Raw genomic sequence first — 23,117 nt, forward strand, 5'->3', positions numbered from 1 at the left:
TAATAAATAAACAGTATTAACAGAGAATTAATCATTCTTTTTAAATATTTCGTTTAGTGTTATCAAAAAGTTTTACAAATTTGAAGAATATTGTAAATTATTGAATTGCAAATTAATCAATAATATATACAAGTTGATTATTTTGTTCTACGTTATGATTCACGTGTTTTTATACGTTGTTTCGCAAACCCTCGTGTATTGTAAAATGTATTAAATCTCGTAAATTCCAAAGTTTCAGAGTAGCAAGTTTGAAAATTGCAGAGTTCAGAAGTTGCAAGTTCCAGAATGTTAAGTTCAAATTGCACAGGTTCGTGAAAAGCAAATTCAAAAAATTGATTAATTCAGGAAGAATTGAAGTGCTATATTTTTATCTAAAAAAATTGACGTTCGGAAATTTAGGATAGAATTTAGTGATTCTATGGAGAATTTTTTTCGATTCTCTCTCTCTCTCTTTGTGTTTCCATTTTTATGCTTTTGTGAAATGCAATCCCGCTCATATGAGGCGACCACGCTTTGACAAGCCGCAGATACTAGAAAAGTGTGAAATTTTTTAACAATACTGCCTGTCGTCGTTTACTCGTGTCAATGTTACCTTATAATGCACGATGAAGCTACGAAAAGGTGTCAATGTTGCACACGTCATAGCAATGAGAAGGAAAATTCTGTTTACTCGATAAATATTGGACAAGATGGATTGGACAACAAGATTGAAAAATTAAAAATTGAATTTGTAAATTGAATTGACATTATTCTTACATTATTTACGATTATTTAATCTAAATATATGATGGAATTATAAAAAGTTTGATTAAATTTTTGTTAAATCAGAATTAAAAAATTAATTTATAAATATAGTAATAGATCGAAAAAAAGATTAATTAAAATTCTCTACGTTTCTTTTTCTGTTAAGCGATCAGTTTATAATCGCTTTTCTTTCGAACGAATTTCACCACATATATCGAATTATTATTTTAAGATGAAGAGAATTATTTTATCGATTGGCTTGCAACGATGTTAAATGAAGTGGTACAGAATTGGACCACAATGGTACGTTTGCGAATATCGAAAAAAAAGCATGTGCGAGATTTCACGTTATTACAAATTTTCATGATTATTCATGGAAAAATGTAAAATGTAACGAAACGTAAATATAAAATGAGAAATGCCCGAAACAAAGCGAAATTTCAATTGAGAATTTTTGAAAATAATAACTGATTGCATCTGTGATAATGGAATGTGATAATACGACAAAAAAATAAATAAAATCATTGCTATTACAATTTTGTAATTTTGAAAATAACAACATATTTGATAATATATTTTATAATTTTTTTACATTCAATGAATTTACCAGCATTTACGTGGATAAAAACGTATTACGATTATTACACAAAAATAAAAATGATACATAAAAATATAATTTAATTTTTAATATAATTTTTAAATAAATTCTTATATAATAATAATATTTATATGTATAGCTGTATCATTTTTAAGAAAAATAATGATACACATCAGAAACAGAACAGAATGCATTATAATTAAATTTTAAACAAGGATTTCTCTTTCACATTATTAGAATATGATAAAAGATGTATCATTTAAACAAATGAATATAAATGTTATGATAAACTTATTCATATATTTATAAAATGCAATAATTGGTTTATATTATATTGTTATAAGAAAACATTTAAATAATTCATTTTTATGCAAAATAATAAATACAAAAATAATATAGTTTCCAAATATTAATGAGAGTAATTGTGTAACTCTATTTAATTTGGATAAGACTTATATCGAGATTATTATTCAAACTTTTAAAACAATTTGTAACACGAATAAAAATATTTAATCTTCAAAAGTTAAAAATCCAACTAATCCCATTCTACCTTTATTTAAATAATCGCGTCTCTTTGTTAATCCAAATGGAAATTATGCGGTAATACTATATATTTAAATACATATAAGCTCTTCTAGTAAATGAAAAAGATTTTTCCTAATCGTATTATTTCCTTTCCATTTTAATTATATTTTAGTATTATGTTACTAAAAAGTTATTTTTTTACGTAACGTAAAACCATATGCAAAATTGTTAAACATATATTTATTAGTAGATACGAAATTAAAATTAATAGAATATACAATCTTTTTGTAATGTAGAATTTATGAATATATTTTACAATTTAAAAACAACGAAATAAATTAATTTTAAAATACTTTTGAACTAATAAATGTGATTTTAGAATTATTTCGATCACAAATCGAATAATTTTTCAATAAAATAAATTACACTAAAACTTATCATTATATTAATCATTTATACAGATGAATATTTAATATTGATTAACTGAATTCATATATTGTTACTTCATTTAATATAATATATATATATATAAATCTCTTATTTACTGTAATAACAATGATTATAAATTTATTATTTTAAAGAAAACGATTCTTAACGTTTCGAGTCGTGATGAGAAATATAACAATTTATTCTACGATTCTGCAATAATAGAAAATATGAATATTCAGAAAAAAAAATATATAAAGCAGTGACTTCGTTATAGAAAAAATCGAAGAGCAAAAAGAGAAAGAAAGAGGTCGATTGAAAAGTTAACTGACAAAGACTTTCAAAGATTTTTGTCACGATAAAAGTATCAAAAAATTATGCCTTTTTTCTCAAAATATATTCGTATAATATATAATAAAAAAAAAGAAAGCATACAAATATAAAAAATAAATGCTCTAAGAAAATTCTACGTACACCGAGTATAAGTTCTCGCAGATTCTTTAATCCAAAACGAGCAAACAAACTAAGAACCGCAGCTGTTCTGAATTTATCCAGAGCTAAAAAACGCCCCTCGTTATTCTATGTCGGTCCTAACAAGCACGCAAAGGAACATTAAAATGTAAAAAAACCTACCAGAAACGTAACTGTAATTCGTGACAATCAAAGCACCTTATTTCGCAAATCTTTTATGAGAAAAACACCGCTCGAATCACCTCTGTTTTCTTTGCCCAAGTTTCTAATATGTAATGGTGGCAACGAAATAATCAGATTGAATATTTGTGCACATTTACACTTAACGAAATCAATTTATTAGACCGATTTATAATATATATATATAAAATAAGAATTGAAAAAATATTGAAAAGAATTTTTTAATTCTAGTTATTAAGTTTGAAAAATAAAATAATTGTAAAAATAAATTATTTTTAAAATAATTTAAAATATTGTATTAATATTATATTATATTGTATTATATGTATTATATATATTATATTACATTGTATTACTTTTATTTGCTATTCACTACAGATAAAGTTTGATTAATAATTATAAATAATAGTATACATATTCTATATAATAAGCAAAAGATTATCTTTAATTAATAAAAAAAACAAATTATTATTATCCTTATTTTTTTTCATAAACTTGATATAAATAAATTTTGAATAACTTTTTCCTACTACACACGGTCACAAACAGTAAGAAAACCGTGTATATACGTAATAGAATGAACACCCCGTATAGCAAGAGATTCCACTATCTACAATTGTTCTTCCTCCATATCCAAATAAAAAGACCGATGAAAAACGTCTTCCATTTTACATATGCCGAAAACGAAATTACTTCCCCGCCAACCTAATATTTCAAAGGTTTTTCTGCTCATGACTTCGACGAGTTCCTCGAGAATATCCACATCTATCCGAGCGATTTCGTATCTACTGTACCTATTGCCACCCTACTTTGATGAATTTCCAGAAGAACGAGGGTGAGTAGAAAAAAGATCGAGAGGGAGAGAAAGAAAGAAATATATTATCCATCTATTTATGTATATTCACTTATGTACATTTGTTGTGCCTACTGCTATATCGTGTTTTGAAATTTTCGAATAATAATAGAGGAAATAAAAGAGGCAATCGAAGAGAGAGAGAGAAAGAGAGAGAGAGAAAGAGAGAGAGAGAGAAAGAGAGAGAGAGAGAGAGAGAGAGAGAGAGAGAAATCGAAATATGTTATATTTTTTAAGCGATGACAAGGCTCACCGCAGTCTTCGGATGGGTAGAGGCCGGTTTTCGTGAGAGACAGCCTGTACACCATCCGGAAAATCGGATTACGTGCAAACGTTAGCGCCGTGCCGGGTTAAAGCCTCGTAAGGGATGAATCGGCGCCGCTTCAAAGTAACGTCTATAACTAATTACGAGGTCTTATCTATAGGTCGCTTAAAAGGCGTTGATTAAACGTAGATTCGTTGCCCGTTTCACGAGAAAGATTCGATTAAATGTCTAGGTGTTCTTTTTCCCTTTTTCTTTTTTATCTGTTCGAAAGGATCTGGCCGCAATCCGGGAGGAAAAATATCTTTCAAACGAGCCGATTCTTTGAAGAGGAAGAGTTGCTGTGTGTTGAAATTTGAAAATACGCGAGATTACGTGTTTATGTCTGTTAACATTCGTGGTCGAGATGGAAAATCCGTTGGAATTTGTAAAATTTACACATTGAGAAAAAGGATTTGAAAATACATTTCGGAGGAAATATAAATTTCAAAGATATTTATCAAAGAAAAATTAAATAATAAATTGAATTAATTAAAATTAAAATACAATACAAATTCTTGGTTTTGTAATTGTAAAAAAATGTTGGCATTCTTGGAAAAATTAATAATGATTTTTGTTGAGAAACATTTGATCATGTATATTTAAATACATATTATAAGTCAATTTTAGTTAAATTTATTGCCTGTAATAAAACATTAGGAATCTTTAACTTTAATGATTTTTGTGTATTAATGCTATTTATAAAATTTGGAAAAAATTTATTGATCTATTCAAATATTTATTTTCATGTTATATAATCGTCTGTTCAAAAAAAAATTAAAAGATATTTTTATATTTATATATCTACAATAAATGAGTATTCTATTGGAATGACAAAAAATTCTAATATAATATTGCAGGATTAACTTAAATAACGATAACAATTTATTTTTACATAATTTCAATTAAAAATTTTGAGTATCCTCGTTTTTATAAAGTGATTCTCTCAATTTTCTCTTTTGATAAGAATAAAAAATTTTTAAAAAATCTCAAATATAACAAAATATAAATGTTCGTATCGTAAATCTGAAAATCGATGGAAATGGCAATATTTTTAGGAGGAGATAACTGATTTTATCTTCTATGTATGGAGCAAAGGTTAATTTCCTGTCGATGAATTGAAATTTAACTGTTGACATAGTAATTAGATTGCGGATATGCGAAACCAAGTAATGGGGTTATGAGCATATGGGTACACGTTGCACGTGTTTTTAGTGGTAACCAAGAGAACTAGTGAAAGTTTGCACATGATATATTAAATCCGGAACAGGAGGTAAATTCGATAAATTTTAATTGTTATTTGTTTAACGCTATTGCGCATATGGATGTTGTATTAGATAGATGTAATTATCATCTCGTTGAAAGCTATTTTAATTAGATTACAATGCTAATAACCTTTCTGCAATTAATTATTCTGTTAAAGTTAAACTATTAAAATTAATTGTGATTCTGAATTTGCTGTTTTTGTTATATATAGAATATTAATATATTTGTGCATAATTAATGTATACGTCTTTGAATTTTAGAGGCAAAAACAAACATAAAAATTGGTATACAAAAATATCTGTTGAGGCTTATTAAGTTAATTATTAAGTTTGTGTTGGATAAAGCGAGATGGAGATTGAATAAGACTACGATGTGACGGAGATAGAGTAATTTCGTTTCTTTTGCTAACTTCAATTGTTTATAACTTAATAAATAAATTTTGATTTTTGTATATCACCTTTTGTGTTCGTTTTAATCTTTTGAATCTTTCATGAATTTCACGAATATATTAACACTCTATTATTATAATTACAATTCAATATAAGATCTATTATAATTATATTAGATGTAAATTGTATATGTATTAAAATTAAACAATTGTTACTAATTCATGTTTAAGAAAAAAATTTTTGAAAATATATTTAAATAAATATATTTTAGAAATTTGTGCTTTTTATAATTAATAATAAAAGTAAATAAAACATATATTTATTTTCTTGCAATAAAAAGGTTTAAAATACAAAAACAAAAAATATTTTGCAAAAATTTTCTTTCTATGTTTATCTAACAGCAATTAAATGCAAATCAAAATATAAATATTTTACCTGTAAATGAATGTTCCACGATCTGATTGGTCGCTTATCATCATTAGGCATCGTATTGTCTGATATCTGAAATATAATGCAAAAGATATCTCATAAATAATAAAATTCTGAATTTAGTACGAATTATTATTATAATATCATTATGTATTATAATATAATTATTATATTATAAGTATTTTTCTTAATCATAGAATAATAATCATAGAAATAAATTGTACTTTATAAAAAAATAAATAACAATTACATCCAGATCAATGTATCATATTATGTTTATTTTTAGAATAAATTTAAATTACATGTAATATATATATTTTCTCGATAAAACTACAATTTAAACAATAATAAATGTAACAATTGCTTAAAACTTTTTCTGCATGTATCATATTTATTTTAATTTTAAATAAATTACTTTCACTTATTTTTATTTATTATATTTTGATTATGAATATTTTTTTATTCCATCCTGTGAAAATATGAAAAAAATATCTCATAAATAATTACAATAATAAAAATTTACATTTTAAAAATGTTAAATTTAAGAATTATAATATTTACATTATCGTTTTAATACTGTATCAAAATCTTTTCATAAAAGATGCTTAAGATATTATCCTTTAAAGTTTTACAACTCTGATAATTCTTAACTTAGTACATAATTCTTTGAATTAATTTACATTTTAATTCGAAGATAATACGTGTTTTTCTTGTATGTTCTACATTGTACTTAAGACAGTGATGAACAAGATGTATTTGAAATTGAAATAAGAATATTAAAGGGAACTAATATATCGATTATTTTTCCATGACAAAGAACAAAAAAAATTTAATTTATTTCAACATCAAACACTATAATCTTAATATTTGATTTTATTTGAAAATAAAATCTTTTAAAGTTGATAATTAAACATATTAGAATAATTATAACATAACCTCTGTTTAATTATTTTCTTTAAGAATTATTATTTTTTATTATTAATTAATTATTTTCAAAATTATTTCTTACATTTACATTTTACATCATTCTACTATTTATCTTCTTTCAATAAAATTCAAATATCGACAGAAATAGATGAAATATAATTAACAGATAATTTCAAACTAATTACTATTGTTTATATAATCAAATATGCGTGATTAATAATGGTTAATATAATTTTGTAAAATGCATGAGAAATGAACGCCCTTCGTGATCATAATTACAATTTATGGATCACGTAATGGGAGATCTAAAATCATAAACAATTATTTACATAAAATATTCAAATAGAATAGATATATTATTCGAACAATAAAATTTCCATTAATTGTTTAAATAGTATATCTATCATATAAATAAAAATAGATTTTTGTACAAAAAGAATATAAAATTTATACAAAGAATATAAAAATCAAAATTATTACTTGAATCATTAATATAAAATATAATAATAAAAATTATTCATCTTTTCCAATCCAAAATACAATTTATTTAAAATCTAATAAATATATATGGATTTATAAAATTTTTTGCTTTCTTTTTCAATATTAAATTGCTATTTGCTTCAATATTAAACTGTCACAGTTTAATATATTTTTAGAGATTAATAAAATTGATCAAAACATTTCTTGATATTATGTTTCGATTTCAATATGTCTTTCTCTGCTTAAACGATAGTATTTACAATTTAAATGTGAGTCAAAAATGATCCGGACACATTTTGATTGACAATAATTAAAATATAAAAAAATCTGAATAGAAAAATAAAATTTTTATTGCAAAATAAGCGCATCAACAATTGATTACACAAATTCAAGTGATTATAAATGAAACCGAGTAGCAAACACAATATGTTATATTTTCAAAGAAACATCACACTTGACATAGTTGATTATCACGAGTTTAATTGCGTTACGGTCGTTTGCCACGAAAAGTGACAATAAGTCAAGCGTCCTTAAATTGGTGGCTAGCGGGGGTTGTAAAATTACGTGCCGTAATTTCGTGCTCGCCTAAAGTGTTTATTCGCAAACGGCTTGAAGGATTTCTATGTAGAAAATACGGCGATGCATCGACGATTTACTCCGCAAAGCGACTGTAAACGAGAACGCAGCTTTCAAACTGAAACAGGCTTCCCTCCGTTGCTATGTGGGTTAATCGGTTTCCATGCAACAACACTTGTACTATCTAAAAACGATTCCGCGATAAAGCATCTACGACATGCTTAAGAAAATATTTGAAAACACTATCGAGAGCACGAGAGATTAATTTTGCTACTTTCGAAATTGGCGCATATCGAGATTTATAATATATGTAAAGAGATGATGAGAAAAGATTAATAATCGAAACAATTAATCTTATTATAACAATAATTAATTGGTTATTATATATAGATAATTGAAATTTGAGTAATATTATAATACAGCATTATGACTGATGATGCGACACTAATGTCACGTGACTATTAACTATTAATATATCCAATATATCCAATATAGTGTTCTATATTTTGATTTAAACATTATTGCTTATTAAATATAAAAATATAAAAAAATATATATAAAAATAAATATAAAATTATAAGAAATTAAATATAAAAATCTCTGAGAAATAAGAATAGGATTTTCTTTTAAGATATTTTGTATTAATTTTTATAACTTTTTAAATAGATTAGATAAAAACAGAAAGCTAATTATTTCCTTTTTAAAACAGAATAATAAATTTTAACATATTTTATATAAGAAAAATAATTGGATTTTATATATTAATAAAAAGAAAAATGAAGAACAACGTCAAACATTGACAGAAGGAAGCCTACTCTTTTATTAAAAGTTTGCGATGATCACGATGCCATCGAGGGGACTTATAGTCGACAATTTCAAAGCCTAAAAACTCATTTCTTTCATCCCTTAGTCCAGTGGTCTAAGAAACATTATAAAGGAAGTTCTGAAGGAAAACCGTGGAAATAGCGAGTAGAAGAGGCTCAAAGCGATCTAGAGCGAAGCCAAGCCGGGCGAAAATCCCTCACTGTTGCCGAAATTCCACACGTCAACTATGAAGCATTAGGAGGAGACTTGTGGAACGATTGATGACTGGTCAACGCCCTCGAAGAGAAAATCCACCAATCGTGATCGCAAAAACCAACAACAGATGCAAATTTCAACGTAGATTAGTCAAGTTTCGAGGGTAAAATTGATTAATAGTTGGTCTCAACATTGCAAGTTTTTCATATCGAGGACACAGTGGAGGAATTGAAGAGATTTCTAGTAGATTGATTCATGAATCAATTTATAGCTAATATACATTATTTATTAACCAGGAGGATGGAAATTTAAAATCAAATTTTACAATGAAAAATGTCAAAGATAATTTTTATAAAAAAATACATACATTATAAAATAGTGAAAAATGCAATCTATATAATTATAACAATTTATGCTGAAGAAAAAGTCAAATGTAAATCTCCATCTTTCATCTTTCATATTTCTTAAAAAAATTTACCATAAAATAAGAAATCACTACTCTTTCATCATCGACTTTAATTAATAACTCGAATTAACACTATTTCAAAATAATCTTTCGCGAGATATATTCTCTATTCGTGGAAAAAAACGGAATTTTCGTCACAGGATTGTCACGTTTCGGCAGAGGAATCCGGAAATCGTTTGTTTCGATTGTTCCACGTTAACTGCGGACGGAAAATCGCAAAACAGAATAAGAAAAAAAAAAAAGAGGGCCAAGAGGAGCCGTGTAGCCATGGCGAGGCAATTCGGCGCCTGGCGCGGAACGGAACAGGCATCCGTGTAATCTGGAGAAACGAAAAAAAAGAGAGAGACAGAGAGAGAGGGAGGGAGAAAGAGGAAAAAAAGTTCAATTTGGCGAACACACCTCGAGACTTGGCGAGGAATCACTGGCTTGGCCTATCGAGGACGGTCTTAAAAATCTGAAACAGCGTCAGAATCGAAGGTGCGTGGAAATTAAAAGTGTCAAGTCGAACGAGTTGGTAAATTGGATCGGCTCTCTCTCCTCCTTGAACTTGAGGAGAGGTGTTGAGAACCGGCTGTTTTCTTTTAGCTAAATGAGAAAAAGGAAACGAAGGAAAAATTAGGAAAAAGGAAGAGGGAGAAAGAGAGAGAAAGAGAGAGGAAACGTATCTGCAGATATTGAAAGTATTAGCATGTTAAGGAGTTTTAAAAGAGGAGATCACGGAATCACGATCGTTCCATGCCGAAGGATAATGAAAATCTCTTCCTCTTCCCTGCTTTTTTCAATTTGTCCAAATTGATGCTTAAAGTCGTTTCACCGGTGTCGTTTCTACGAATCGAAGTGGGAAAATCGGATTAAAAGGAATGGACGAACCGGAACGAAATTTGACGTCGTTGCGATCGTGGATGTACGTAATTTGCCTTGTGAATGATACTATGTTGATACGCTTTACAACGTGGAATAATGACGATTATAATGCGCCGTGAAGAATTATATTATTGGAGAAGTGGGTTTCTAGAGATCTAAGCATTTTAAGTAAAATGACATTATGTAATAACGAAAAATTATATAAAAGGATTCAACAAAATTATACAAATACCTTAGTAACTGCATGTTTTATGAAATTAGAAGATAAGACACACTGTATATTTTTCTGTATGGTCGGCAATTGAAAAAATTCAAATGAAAATATGGGTAATGCATTTTGTTTATGAATGATAAATTGCACGTGTTATATGTATGGGAAAAATATTGTATATTAATTAGAATTATAATATGAAAATTTAATATGAAATTACAAAAACTTTAAAATTGAAATGATGAAATGAATTCGTTGAGAAAAATTATTAAAACGATATCGAGATAATTTGATCTAAATTCCTAAAATAAGTATCCAAATTTCTTTTTAAACATCATTTTCATGAAATGAAATGGCATATATGATATGTCTGGTAAACAATTTTTTAAAAATTATATAAGAATCGATAAAAATTAAAGAATTTTTCTTAAATGGAATTATTATAATACATATTTCTCTATTCCTTATTTGATTTTTCATATTTTATTTTGTATAATATAAAAATATATATAAAATCTTTATTGCATAGAATAATTTAAAAATCATGAATATTATAAACAAAAATATTCTCCTTGTATTCTATTGTGTTTCATTCTAATACGTATGTATTTCAACCTTACTCAATTATTATGTAAAGCAAAACTCGGTTGAAAAATATCGTTAAACCCTCGACGAGGGCATTTCGCAAGGGTCTTCAACGCGTAACGCAAACCTATATTTCCTCCCTTTTTAGAAACACCGGTTACGCAACGTTAATAGGGGTAGCCGGAAGTACATCAAAAGCAAGCACAAAAAGGGAGGAATGTAAGCGAAAAGATAGGGGGAAGATTAAACAGAAACGGACAAATGTGCAGATCTTCACACAAATTAAATATAGATTAAATTCTATCAGAGTTATGTATAAAGATGGATCTTTAATAATTTATAACATGGCAAGAAAATTTATTTCTGCAAATGCCATCATCTTTTGTTGCAATCTTTAGTTATTGAATTAAAACTATGTACATATTTACAAAAATTTCACTTTTTTGAAAATAATTTATATAGTTAAAAAATTTCTTTAATTGTTTAAACTTTTGGTTGACAAATCAATTAAGCTTATCTTATAATTTAAACATTGGATCAAAAAATATTATTAATTTCGTTTAAAATTTCTTATATACAAATCAATGAAAATATTGAAAATAATCATCGATATTTTAAAATATGATAAAATTTATGATATAAATAATTTTCAAAATTTATGTAACATTTTTATTACTAGAAATCTAAGATGTATTGCAGATATTCTTACAAGACAAGGAATAAAAATAATTTCTTTAACACCTGACAAAAATGTTTGAATTGCAAATAAGACAATTTTTCTTTTTCCTTAATCTTCCACGTGCAATCAACTTATTACAAACAAATATAACTTCTCCAAAAATTATCTCCTTGAAAAATTCCTCAACCCCTTTCAAAGTTGGAAATCCATATTCCAGACGAGGATATCACAACGAACAAGGAAAAAGGAGGGAAAAATCGTTGATGGTATAAGGGAGTGGGGAGAATAAGATCGAACATTGCCCCACTGTCGATTAATGGCTTCCATTCGAGGCGCGGGATTCGATTATTCCGCGACGTCCGCTGTCAAGCAGAAAATCGGATTACAGGCTGGTGACGGACGGGGCCGGGTTTAGAAGAGCGAAGACAACTAATTACGGCTAATTACTCGCCTTATCCCAGCTGAAATGCCGGTTAAAAGGCTATCCTGTTGTCGGGGTGTTGATCGAGGGAACCGTTGTTCGATCGGCCGTGTTTTGGTGGGGCATTTTCAGGGGAGGAGAAACGGGGTCACGGAGGATGGAAGACACGCGTGTGGAAGGAGGTTTCTCGGCGTGACCGATAAGCAATCCCGAGAGAAACGACCGAGACATATTTCTTTCTTGGCGCACGAACGGCCATCGATTGAAGAGGATCGAGCGAAAAAATCAAATTTTCAAGCGATTGAAGCGGCAAGATTGATAAGACCGGAATTCGCACGATTTTCTTGAGATATAGGGGAGAGAGTGGAGCGTACGGATTGTCTACATTTTCGCTACGTGACGTCATACCGTCGTTTGGGAGGAAGGGGATACAGCAGAAAAAAAAATAGCTAGAGAAAGAGAAATACGAGGCGATTGCTATATTAAAGTAGATTTTAAGAAGACTAAATGTTACGATGTTACGCGACATGATAATGGAATGACAATGAAAGTTTTGAACATGAAATAAATGAAAAGTACATGATAGAGTATGATACCATTTACTAGAAATCTAGTGAGTTTGTTTGGACTAGAAGATTAGAGATATTGATGATAAGATTTTCTTTTTATGTAGTTAAATGGTGTTTAAATATTCGAATTGAATTAATATTCAAAATATCGTTTTAGAAAAAAATTTGTCTAATTTTGACATTAATGAAAATTTATATAATAGATATTAATAGATTATAATTCTTGAAATTATCGAAATTTTTTGATCGACCAATAAAAGACAATACAAAAAATCAATTTCGTCTAATTGTAATAATTATTTGTCGAATACTTTTAAAAAATTAACAAAAAATAAGATATCTCGTTTCTTTAATTAAACTATATATAATTTTTACCAATTAATCCAACTCTCTATTTTAGATAAGCAATAATATGCACATATTTAAACACGTAACAAGTCGATAATTTACTCCAATTACAGAACGATCAGAACGATCTCCATTTCAATTTTCATTAATTTTCTTAACTTTTAAACAACTTTTCAACGTATCTCCCTAACAGGAAGAGGACGTTAACGGCTATTTCCACGTGACCAGGTGACAAAATCTCGTCACAGTGTCGTTAATCCATCGGCAAAAGTCATGACATTCCACTGTAAGCTCTTCCATTGGAGAAGGGAAGAGAGAGAGAAAGAGAGAGAGAAACGTATCTGGGCGTATATGTTTTTATTTTCTCGACAGAAACGTTTCAACTCGACATTCGACCGATAATGCATCCCAACACGTTCCGCCATTGTTACCAATCCCCTCTCCACCTCAACCTTTCCCTCGATGAAGCGTTCTAACGGAGGGTACTAACCCCCCTCCCCCCTTCCTCCACGTCAACCAACGAGTTAATCTTCCGGAATTTGACGAAAGGAAGATCAACGCTTCGATTCTGACCTACTTGCCATCCATTGGTTTTTCATATTGATGGAACATCGAGCTCGATCGACCTGCTTTTCCTCTTTCCCGCGTTCCGGGAGAAGTGTTCCAGGTTACCGGTATTATTATCGAGACGTTATTTCAACTTCAGAAATGACCAGAAAGAAGGACGAGGATTTTTAATTAGCGGAAAAGAGGGAAACAAACAAAAACGTTTTTACAATTTATTGGTTTCGAGTTGATTTATTAATATCGTTGATCGAAAGATTCACTTCATCGGCCATCCGAGAAATTAATTCTGATAGATGGTTGAAAATATATTTTGAAGAGAATAATATTTGACGATTCGAAATTGGCATAAGCAAGATGCGAGATGCTATGAAAGTTCTTTGTGCGTGCGTGTGTGTTTTATACTCGAATGATACATCTCGATGAATATCGGAGATAAATTAAATATGTTTTTGACCTGATTTCGCTTCCAAGTCATGGAAATTTTCATCAAGATGATAATTTTTCGTTTCAACGGTTTTAAAGTGCGTTCCTTTGCTTCGAGCTCTTTTATGTTTTATGTTCGGATGCGTTCTTTGTTGAATGAGATTTGTATTTGCCTTTTAATTATATTCGATGGAAACAGATGTAATTTTATAGAATGATTTATGAGAGTTTATTATAATATAACATTGTTTACTTTGTTAATTAATATAATGTTATTGAAATAAAAATATCGGATGTGTAAAAAATAATAATGAAACAAATATGAAAAATAATTTCACGATCTTTATATTTAAAATTTTTATTATTACATTATTATTATTATATATCTGTTTTATTATTACGATTATTTACCAACTACTTAATCTTGAAATCTGAATTACAAATATTAAATATCATTTAGAAATATGAATTAAAAGTGACCAACTTGGTTACATAAAGAACGAAATTTGATAAAAATGGATTTAAATCACGTACTTTATATATTCAGAAATCATAAACGATAAAGGAATAATTTGCCAATTTTTTAATTCTTCGTCAAAGCTGAATATAATAGCTAAGGGAAAATTAATCTCTCATGCTCCGGAAACTGAATTAGTAACGGGATCGCATACGATCACAAAACTCGCTTACTTCCACACTTACAATTTCCATATATCGAAATATCAACCCTCGGTTTCGTGTTTGACAGCTACTCGATTCGAATCATTATTTCCTGGTGATACGTTCCTCCTGTCGGTGGACAATTCGAAACCGCGGAAACTTAATTACGACTTTATCGCGTTTCAACAACGGAAAACCGATGAAAGTTTATTACAAATTTTAAGACAGATATACAGATTTGTGATTAAACGAATATCCGTTTCTTTTAACTTAACGTGCGACTTTCCATCTTCATTTCTCGGCCATTGATTTCGTAGACTCGTTTCTCTGCTTCTTGCTCCGCGAAATGAGAAACCGCATGGTCACCGTGAAACCTTGTGGTGAAACCGGTCATCGTAAGCAATAAAGGTAACAAACAAATATTTATCTTGAACGAAATGCAACTATTCGATTTTCGGTACTAGGATTGGAAATAAATTTCGTCTCTAACAATTTCGAACCGTTTGAAAGTTCGCGTAGAACACGATGGAAGAAAGTATTCGACTATTGAATGTTTGTGGTTTTATTTCTGGCTGATTTCGAAAAATTGGGATCTCTCAATTTTCGTGTTTTCTTTTTTCTTTTTTTAATATGAAGATAATAATTTTTATTAACTATTATTAAATTTTATTAAATGTTATTTTTATTAATTATGCACACAGATATTGCTCAGATATTAGAATCATTTATTATTTATAACGAAAAATATTTCTAATGTAAGTTGAAATGTAAAGTTGAATAATTTTAAAAAAGACATGTTCTAAGTAGGATCAAATACAAAAAAGTATCAATATTTATATTCAAAAATCATTAATTTTTTTTAAAGTTATTTTGTTGTTGTTGTATCATATTGAAGTTATATCATATGAAAGATAAGAAAAGTAAAATATCATTTCGTTTTATAAAGAAATATTATTTATTCTATCCTATTTTCATAAATACAATAAAAATTTCGATATTTGAATAAAAAAACCATTCATTTCATTCATTATGAATGTAACAAAAAGGGAAAAATTAAATCGACAATAATTTATGTTAGAAACAACAACAAATCGAGAAAATCGTATGCAATTAAACGATTACTACTAAGCTTCCTACCGAATGAAATTCTCGGAATTCTGTTAAAATCGCTCGTTCAAAACATGGAGTGTAATGCTGAGATCAAATGGTAATTGCACAAGGAACTATCGTTAAAAGGATAAGGAAATTAATTGTGGCCTTTGTAATGTTTAAAAGTGTATAGTTTCAAGTAATTGACATTAAAGATCCTAATTTATACAATAATTTATACAAATTTTTTAAATATTTATTTTACTGATAAATAATGAATAATAATGGATATAATCAATTTTAAATTTGTTGCAACTTATGGTTGAATTTTAAATTATAAAATATTCATAATTTAGCGTTTGTAATAAAAAAAATTCCAAAAAATTGTATTTAAAATATAAAAACTTTCATTGAAACTAAAATTTTTACATTAGACGAATATTTTTTCGAATCACTATTACACATGTTTCACAAAATTTTAATAAAAACATTGTTTTACACGATGGAAAAATTGTCTGCAAAAATAACACCAAAGAAATCTTATCTATTTCTATATCCGATTTCACATTTCACATCAGCTTGAAAAAAGAGATAAAAAAAGCTTCTTAAAATAATCTACTATCAAAGGAAATCTTTTTACCTGTGAAACGTCTCTTACACGCGCTCTAATAAAAGTTTTATTCTGATCTCTCGCCATGTATCGCGGTATTGAGAAAGTTTCATTTTTATTCTTTTCCGATCGCCGAAAAATCGTATTCCCTTTAAACGTTTTCAGAAGTTGATGAAGGGATTCCGTGATTCTTGTTTAAATGGAAATTTGTCGCGAATTTTATAAAGTAGTTTTCCAATGAGGACGGTTTCTTCTCGAATAAAGGGTTATTGAATAAGAAATTGGGTTCCATGGATGAAGTTCACGGATTGAAGTTCGAAGAGATTTATCCATTTTATCCTTTATATTCTTATGTTCTTATTCGGAATTCTTCGATATACATAGTTCTTTGAATCTTTTAGGGAATAATTAATTTCATCGTATATTAGAATTTACATTTAGCGTTATATTTAAAGGGGAAAAGGTATGATAGAGTTATAATGTATAATATAAGAAGCAAAAAAAGGACAAAGGACAATAAAAAATAACACTTTATATTATTGTTTCGATTATTGTTTCGATATAATTAAAAAGAAAATAAAAATATTTTTACGCAATAGATAGCTTCAGAAAAATATCAAAAAAAAAGGAAATTGATTATTTCGCGACAACGAATCTTGTTGCAATTTTTGAAAAAAAATGTAAATATCGTTTAGCAAAAATTTTAAAACCAATTTAATATTTAAAAATTATAAAATGCTCAAAGGTGTCACGTGTATTAATATTTATGTATCAACATTTAATTTTAACCGAAAAGGACGAATATATTTTAATTTTTGTTTACAACAAATTATATCGGTACAAAAAACATAAAAAATATAAATTTGACGAAGTTGATATCATAAAATTTGCAATTAATTTTGTATGGCAAATGTCAGATTATTGATATACATTTAATTTCCTATGAAAAAGATGATATTAAGAAAAAGCAGAAACTAATTTAACTTTATGGAAGCTTTCAGTTGGAATTACTTGAAAACTAATTTACGAGGTTGCATAAGACTCGTACTTGGATAAGGGATATGTATTCACCTAAAACAAAAATATATTTTAATATTTGTTAAATAAATATGTTTTTTAAAAAATATAATTAATTATTTGTGTAAATTTATTTCAATTTATTTTGTTTCTGAAAAAATTTGCAATAAAATTTTGGTAAAGCTTTAATATAATCTTTATTTGCTAATATTTTTAAACATTAATCGGCAGATATTTATTAGAAACAATTGACGTAATATTCGCAAAATTGATTGAAAAGTTTTATTAAAAACTAGCATCAATAGTTTTTTAGAAAAATGCAATATTTTCAATAATAATTACATTACATTTTTAATTTTTTAGGCTGCATCGATATATTGAACTCTGATAAATCGGTAACTAATGAATGACTAACTAATGAATTTTAATTATTAAACTTTTAAAAAAATATTGAATAAATTTGTAATTATTGAATTTGAAAAAAAAACATTAAATAATTTCTCCTTATATATCTCTACATTATAATATGTAAAAAATATTATTTTTGTGGGAAAAGAACATTTTAATATCGAAACCTCCATTTAAATAGAAATAAATAACAGCGAAGAATTAAGAATTAAGAGATGTTTTAGATGTGCCGTACTAAATATATTCATGAAATCTCTTTGAAGAGTCAATTCTAGAAGCCAAAACAAACATAAAAGGAATACGAAAATATCTTATTTATTAAGTTACAAGCAATTAAAGTTTGTTTAAACAAATTTAATTTAACAAATAAACCTCAATTCGAAATCGAACTTTTTGTATAACAACTTCTGTATTTATTTTAATCTCTAAAAATATTCCATGAATATATTAACATTCTACTGTAGATAAAAAAACAAATATTTTTACAATTTTTTTAAACAATTGTTATTTGGCTCTGACAAAGGAATTTCTTTTCTTTGGTGAGTAATGAGCAACGAGCAACGAAGAAGCGTGGATTTATAATCGTTGCTCTCCCGGAGGATGTAAAGCGTTACAGTGTGATGTAATCCCGGAAACGAGGGGAGGATAACGGAGCCTTCTATACCCTCGTATTTTCCCATTTACGGCTTTAAATTTGTCTCGATCTGCGACGGCTAAGTCGGATTACAAAACGTTGTGTGTATTTGATTCGAGCGGGGATTTCGTCACAAGCGCGATAAATAATAATTATACGTAATTATGCGTTTCGTGTTTTTCCATGAATTTTCGTTTTAGCTGAAAATAATTTTCGTTCTGTTGCGTCAAAAGAGAATGAGAAGATATATATATCTTATAATTTATTTTTTAATATATTGCAATTTTATTTAAAGAATGAAAGAAGAAATTTATTAGTTAAAAAAAGTATATAAGTAAAGAGAAATATTTTCTAAAAAGTAAATAAGTTCTGATAAATTTGAGAAAAATTCTGAAATTTCATGGTAATAACTATTACATAGATATATACTATATATATACACTATATATAAAATAATTGTTATAAAATAATTTAAATTTTCTGAAAAAAAAGAAGAAGATTTGCAGGTTTGTAGTAAAAATTCTTATAAATTAGTATAATTATTGCATAAAGTAATACAATAACAAGGCACAAATTAATCATGATAATATTTCATATAAGAAATGAGAAAGAAAATGTAAGTGAAAATATAAAGCTATAAGCAGACGTAAGTAGATAACTATTTGATTGTCAAAAAAAAAAATAGAAAATTTTACATTGTATATATATCATTTATTTCGTGTTTTCTCTTTTCTTTTTTTTTAAATAAGAAATAAAAATTATATTTATAATCTGTATTTGATATATCTCTTTTATAAATATTTTTCTACTATTGTAGTAATATATTACACACTACATTTCTCCAGACAGAAATTATTTGATTTTATTCATTTATTTCGAGTTATTGCTCAATTTCACAGAGAGTATTTTCAAGAACACTACAAAAGGTTATAAAGCAACGAAATTTAAACCCTCGCAGAATCACGAAGACTATAAATCCGTAAAGGTTGGTTCAGTATTTCGTGATAAGTGAAATATGACCTCCAAGGAGAAAGTGTCTGAATTTGTCAGATAGATACATCAAGAAATGAATTTTTCTCACAGACGTTTGAAAATTATTTTTTCGTCTAAAAACGAAATATGATCGTGAAAAATATTGCAGGTTATTGGCAATTCTATTAAACACGTTCATGTAAAAGTCTGCAGTAGACAATATTCGACAAACTGTTGAAGTAAATTTTACACGGCCAAAGTATATTTAACACTTTATTATTGACATATTATAAAATAAATTATATAACAAAGAAATCAGTTTTGCTTTATATTTAACTTATTTGAACAAAAAGAAAAAATTATAAAAAGATAAATTTTGTTTCATTTATTCTTATATATATTGTTTATATATTGTTTTATATATATATTAATTAAATAATAATAGTTTGATAATAATTGGAAAATTATGAAAATAATTAAAATTACAATTAATAATAATTTTTTTAAATGAATAATTTAACAAAGATGATAAACTAATATTGTTATAAAATATATCATACTTATAAAAATGTTGAAGAAGGATATTTACTAATCCTTTAATCTATCTAAAAAGAAAACTCAGCTTAAAAAATAAGCTCAAGTATAGCTTGATTACATAATATGTAGATAACAGACAAAGTTATTTGCATAATAGGATACTCTTTTTTAATAGGGTTATATGTTATGATGAAACTATACCGATTATTGTTGCTTGTAAATCATTATAATGAAAACATGCATATGTTTATACATTTATGAATATCACAATTTTAAGAAAAATTGTATCAATAATATTTTCTTATTATACATTATATTTTGGTGATCTTAAAATTCTGAAGGCTATATAAAAAAATTGTATTTTCGTATTTACCACATTATGTCATATAAATATCAAATCATTCTTGATCTCCATATCGAATTATTATCGAATACAATTATAACAATTAATTTATTAACTGCCACTGAAGCATTTTATTTTTATTAATTAATAGATCAAATAAATATTCAATCAATCTGAATAAATTTCAAGTAAATTAATATTAGAACAATCGACCAAATCATCAAAATATGTCAAATAATTGTACAATTCATTTTCAACCCTTCAATTTCAATCCTTATATTCTCTCCTGTCAGAAATCGCAAATAGCAAACAAAAATTTTATTCCTCGAGCTTTTCTTTCGAACTAATAATACATACAAATAGATAACGATCTCTCCACAGACCAATTCCACTGCGAGAAAATCCAATTCGATCGAATATTTCCAATAAGTAATCTCTCGAGACTATAAAAGCTTAGAACGATTCGAGATACAATCACAAAGGATCGTCCCACCGATTAATCATTTCGATTCGTGGCAGTAACGGCAAAGAATCGAAGGGGAGGGGGAAACGTAGCCATTGCCGCGGGAAACATGAATATTCTAACGGAGAGCGAGACGAGAAAGGCGCGGGAGGGGTGGGAAAGGGGAAGGGAAAGGCGCTTTCGTAAATTTCAAAGCGCTATCGAACGTTTCGCATCATTGAAAATAGGCGAAACTTACCGATCGATCCCCCCCTCTCCCTCCATTCGTCGATAGTAGTAGCTTTTCTCTAAAAAAAAAAGAAAAAAAAGAAAAAAAAAAAGTAAAAATCATTCGGACCAACTGGTGGCACCGACACGCCACCAAGGAAAAGAGTTTTCCAACGATGCGAGGTGAAACGAGGAAGCCCGGTTTATGGAAGCGTCGTAGCCATAAAGCGGCACCGATAAATATTTACGAGACTTTCGAGGAATCGAACAACGGCGCGCAGCTCGCCAATATCGGTTTAATTAATTAATCCTCAGACTGAGCGCCGCGTGGCGCGCCATTCGATCACCAGCCGCGCACCAGTTCTTTGAATCGTGCCGATTTAATTTATTTCGTCCTCCTTTTCCCTTCGCTCGCCGTCCTCCTTCCCTCCTTTGCTGCACCGCCCACCTCTTTATACCCATTATGGGAGTTTGTAGGCGAACTTCTCTATATCCGTTTGCTTTTCCGTATTTCTCCATTGAAACGGCACGGTGCCGCCATCTGGAGATGTTCGCGCCCGTTCCCGCGCGATTGCGATCGGTCTAATTAATGTCGTAATAATGGCACAATGTTTGATCAACGTCGACGTATTCATAGCTATCGCTCATTTAACACGTTTTACTACCATCAAACAAATGTTAAGAAATACAACATCTATTTCTAATATTGTAGATTAATTACGAAGACTTGGACGTTTAATAATGATGAACTTCCGGTAAAGTGATATGATATTAAAATACGTTCGCTGAATATTCGTTTGAATCAATCTTTCAAATTTAATACATTAAAGATTATAATAAATAATGCAACCTTTATTTATCACAAAAATATTTATATTATTATTTATATAACTTTTATAAATTATTGGAAAAAATAATACAAATGTAATAAATTGATATATGATATTAAGTTAATTTAAATAAAGAATCGTAGATAAATAATTATTATCTTCTGTACATAATTTTAAAATCTAAAATAATGTTTTTAATATTTAAAATAATATAAATCTTTTGAGATGTTCATGTACGTATAGTGTTTAATCTGTTGGAACGAATAAAGTGTAGGATAAGATCGATTTGAACGAAGAAGAGATATGAATAAGATCTTTATATAATATGAATTATGCAATTGGGACAGATAATATCAATATCATTCCTTTTTTGGATACAAATAGAAGAAGAAGAACAGAGGAAAAAGTTGAATTTTCAAAAAATGGATCCTTAAAAAACTTTTCATAGTGATATACATACGTATAGACACAATTCTAATGAAAATACGAACTCTTTTGCATAAATCGATATTTCATACTGTATCAAATAATTGCTCAGAAATTAGAACTTATTTTTAGAGATTTTCTTATTTTTTTTTTTTTTTAAATCTTGAAAATTTCCACAGAAATAAACAGTATTAAATTGCTCTTAAAAGTTACTTTGCATGACAATAAGGATCTTTTGTAGGAAATGAAATTCCGATTCCTTCTTACAAAATTCAAAATTATTTTATTCGTTGATGGAAAAAGTTTGAAAAGGATTCTGTATGAAATCATTTACCATATTTAATTCAATTATTTACATATTTAATTTATAGAATCATTGATTATTTTCAAATAGTAAGTTAAATAACTTTTAAGAAAAATTTTGTAGAAATAGAATTGAAATAATATGTCAAATGTTTAATAATGTTATAAGAATTTTCATATAATTCTACATTCATTCGATTCAAAATATTAAATTTTACAAATGAAAAATAAAAGTATGAAGAGAAATGATAGAAATTTAATCTCTGGATGATTCAATTTGAATTGAATTTCGAATAAAAA

At 27.6% G+C, this 23,117-nt stretch overlaps 1 protein-coding gene across 5 annotated transcripts in view; it reads right to left on the reverse strand.

Annotated features, from left to right (window-relative positions):
* Positions 1–23,117, reverse strand: part of LOC107992647 (insulin-like growth factor-binding protein complex acid labile subunit) — a 439,321-nt gene that overhangs the window by 66,149 nt on the left and 350,055 nt on the right. For all 5 annotated transcript variants that reach the window (XM_062072148.1, XM_062072149.1, XM_062072150.1 and 2 more), the window contains one exon: positions 6,189–6,254. In XM_062072148.1, the coding sequence (XP_061928132.1) occupies positions 6,189–6,254 (66 nt within the window). The remainder of the gene's footprint in view (positions 1–6,188; positions 6,255–23,117) is intronic.

This window comes from Apis cerana, linkage group LG2 (assembly GCF_029169275.1).
Source record: "Apis cerana isolate GH-2021 linkage group LG2, AcerK_1.0, whole genome shotgun sequence".
Taxonomy (NCBI): Eukaryota; Metazoa; Arthropoda; class Insecta; order Hymenoptera; family Apidae; genus Apis; species Apis cerana.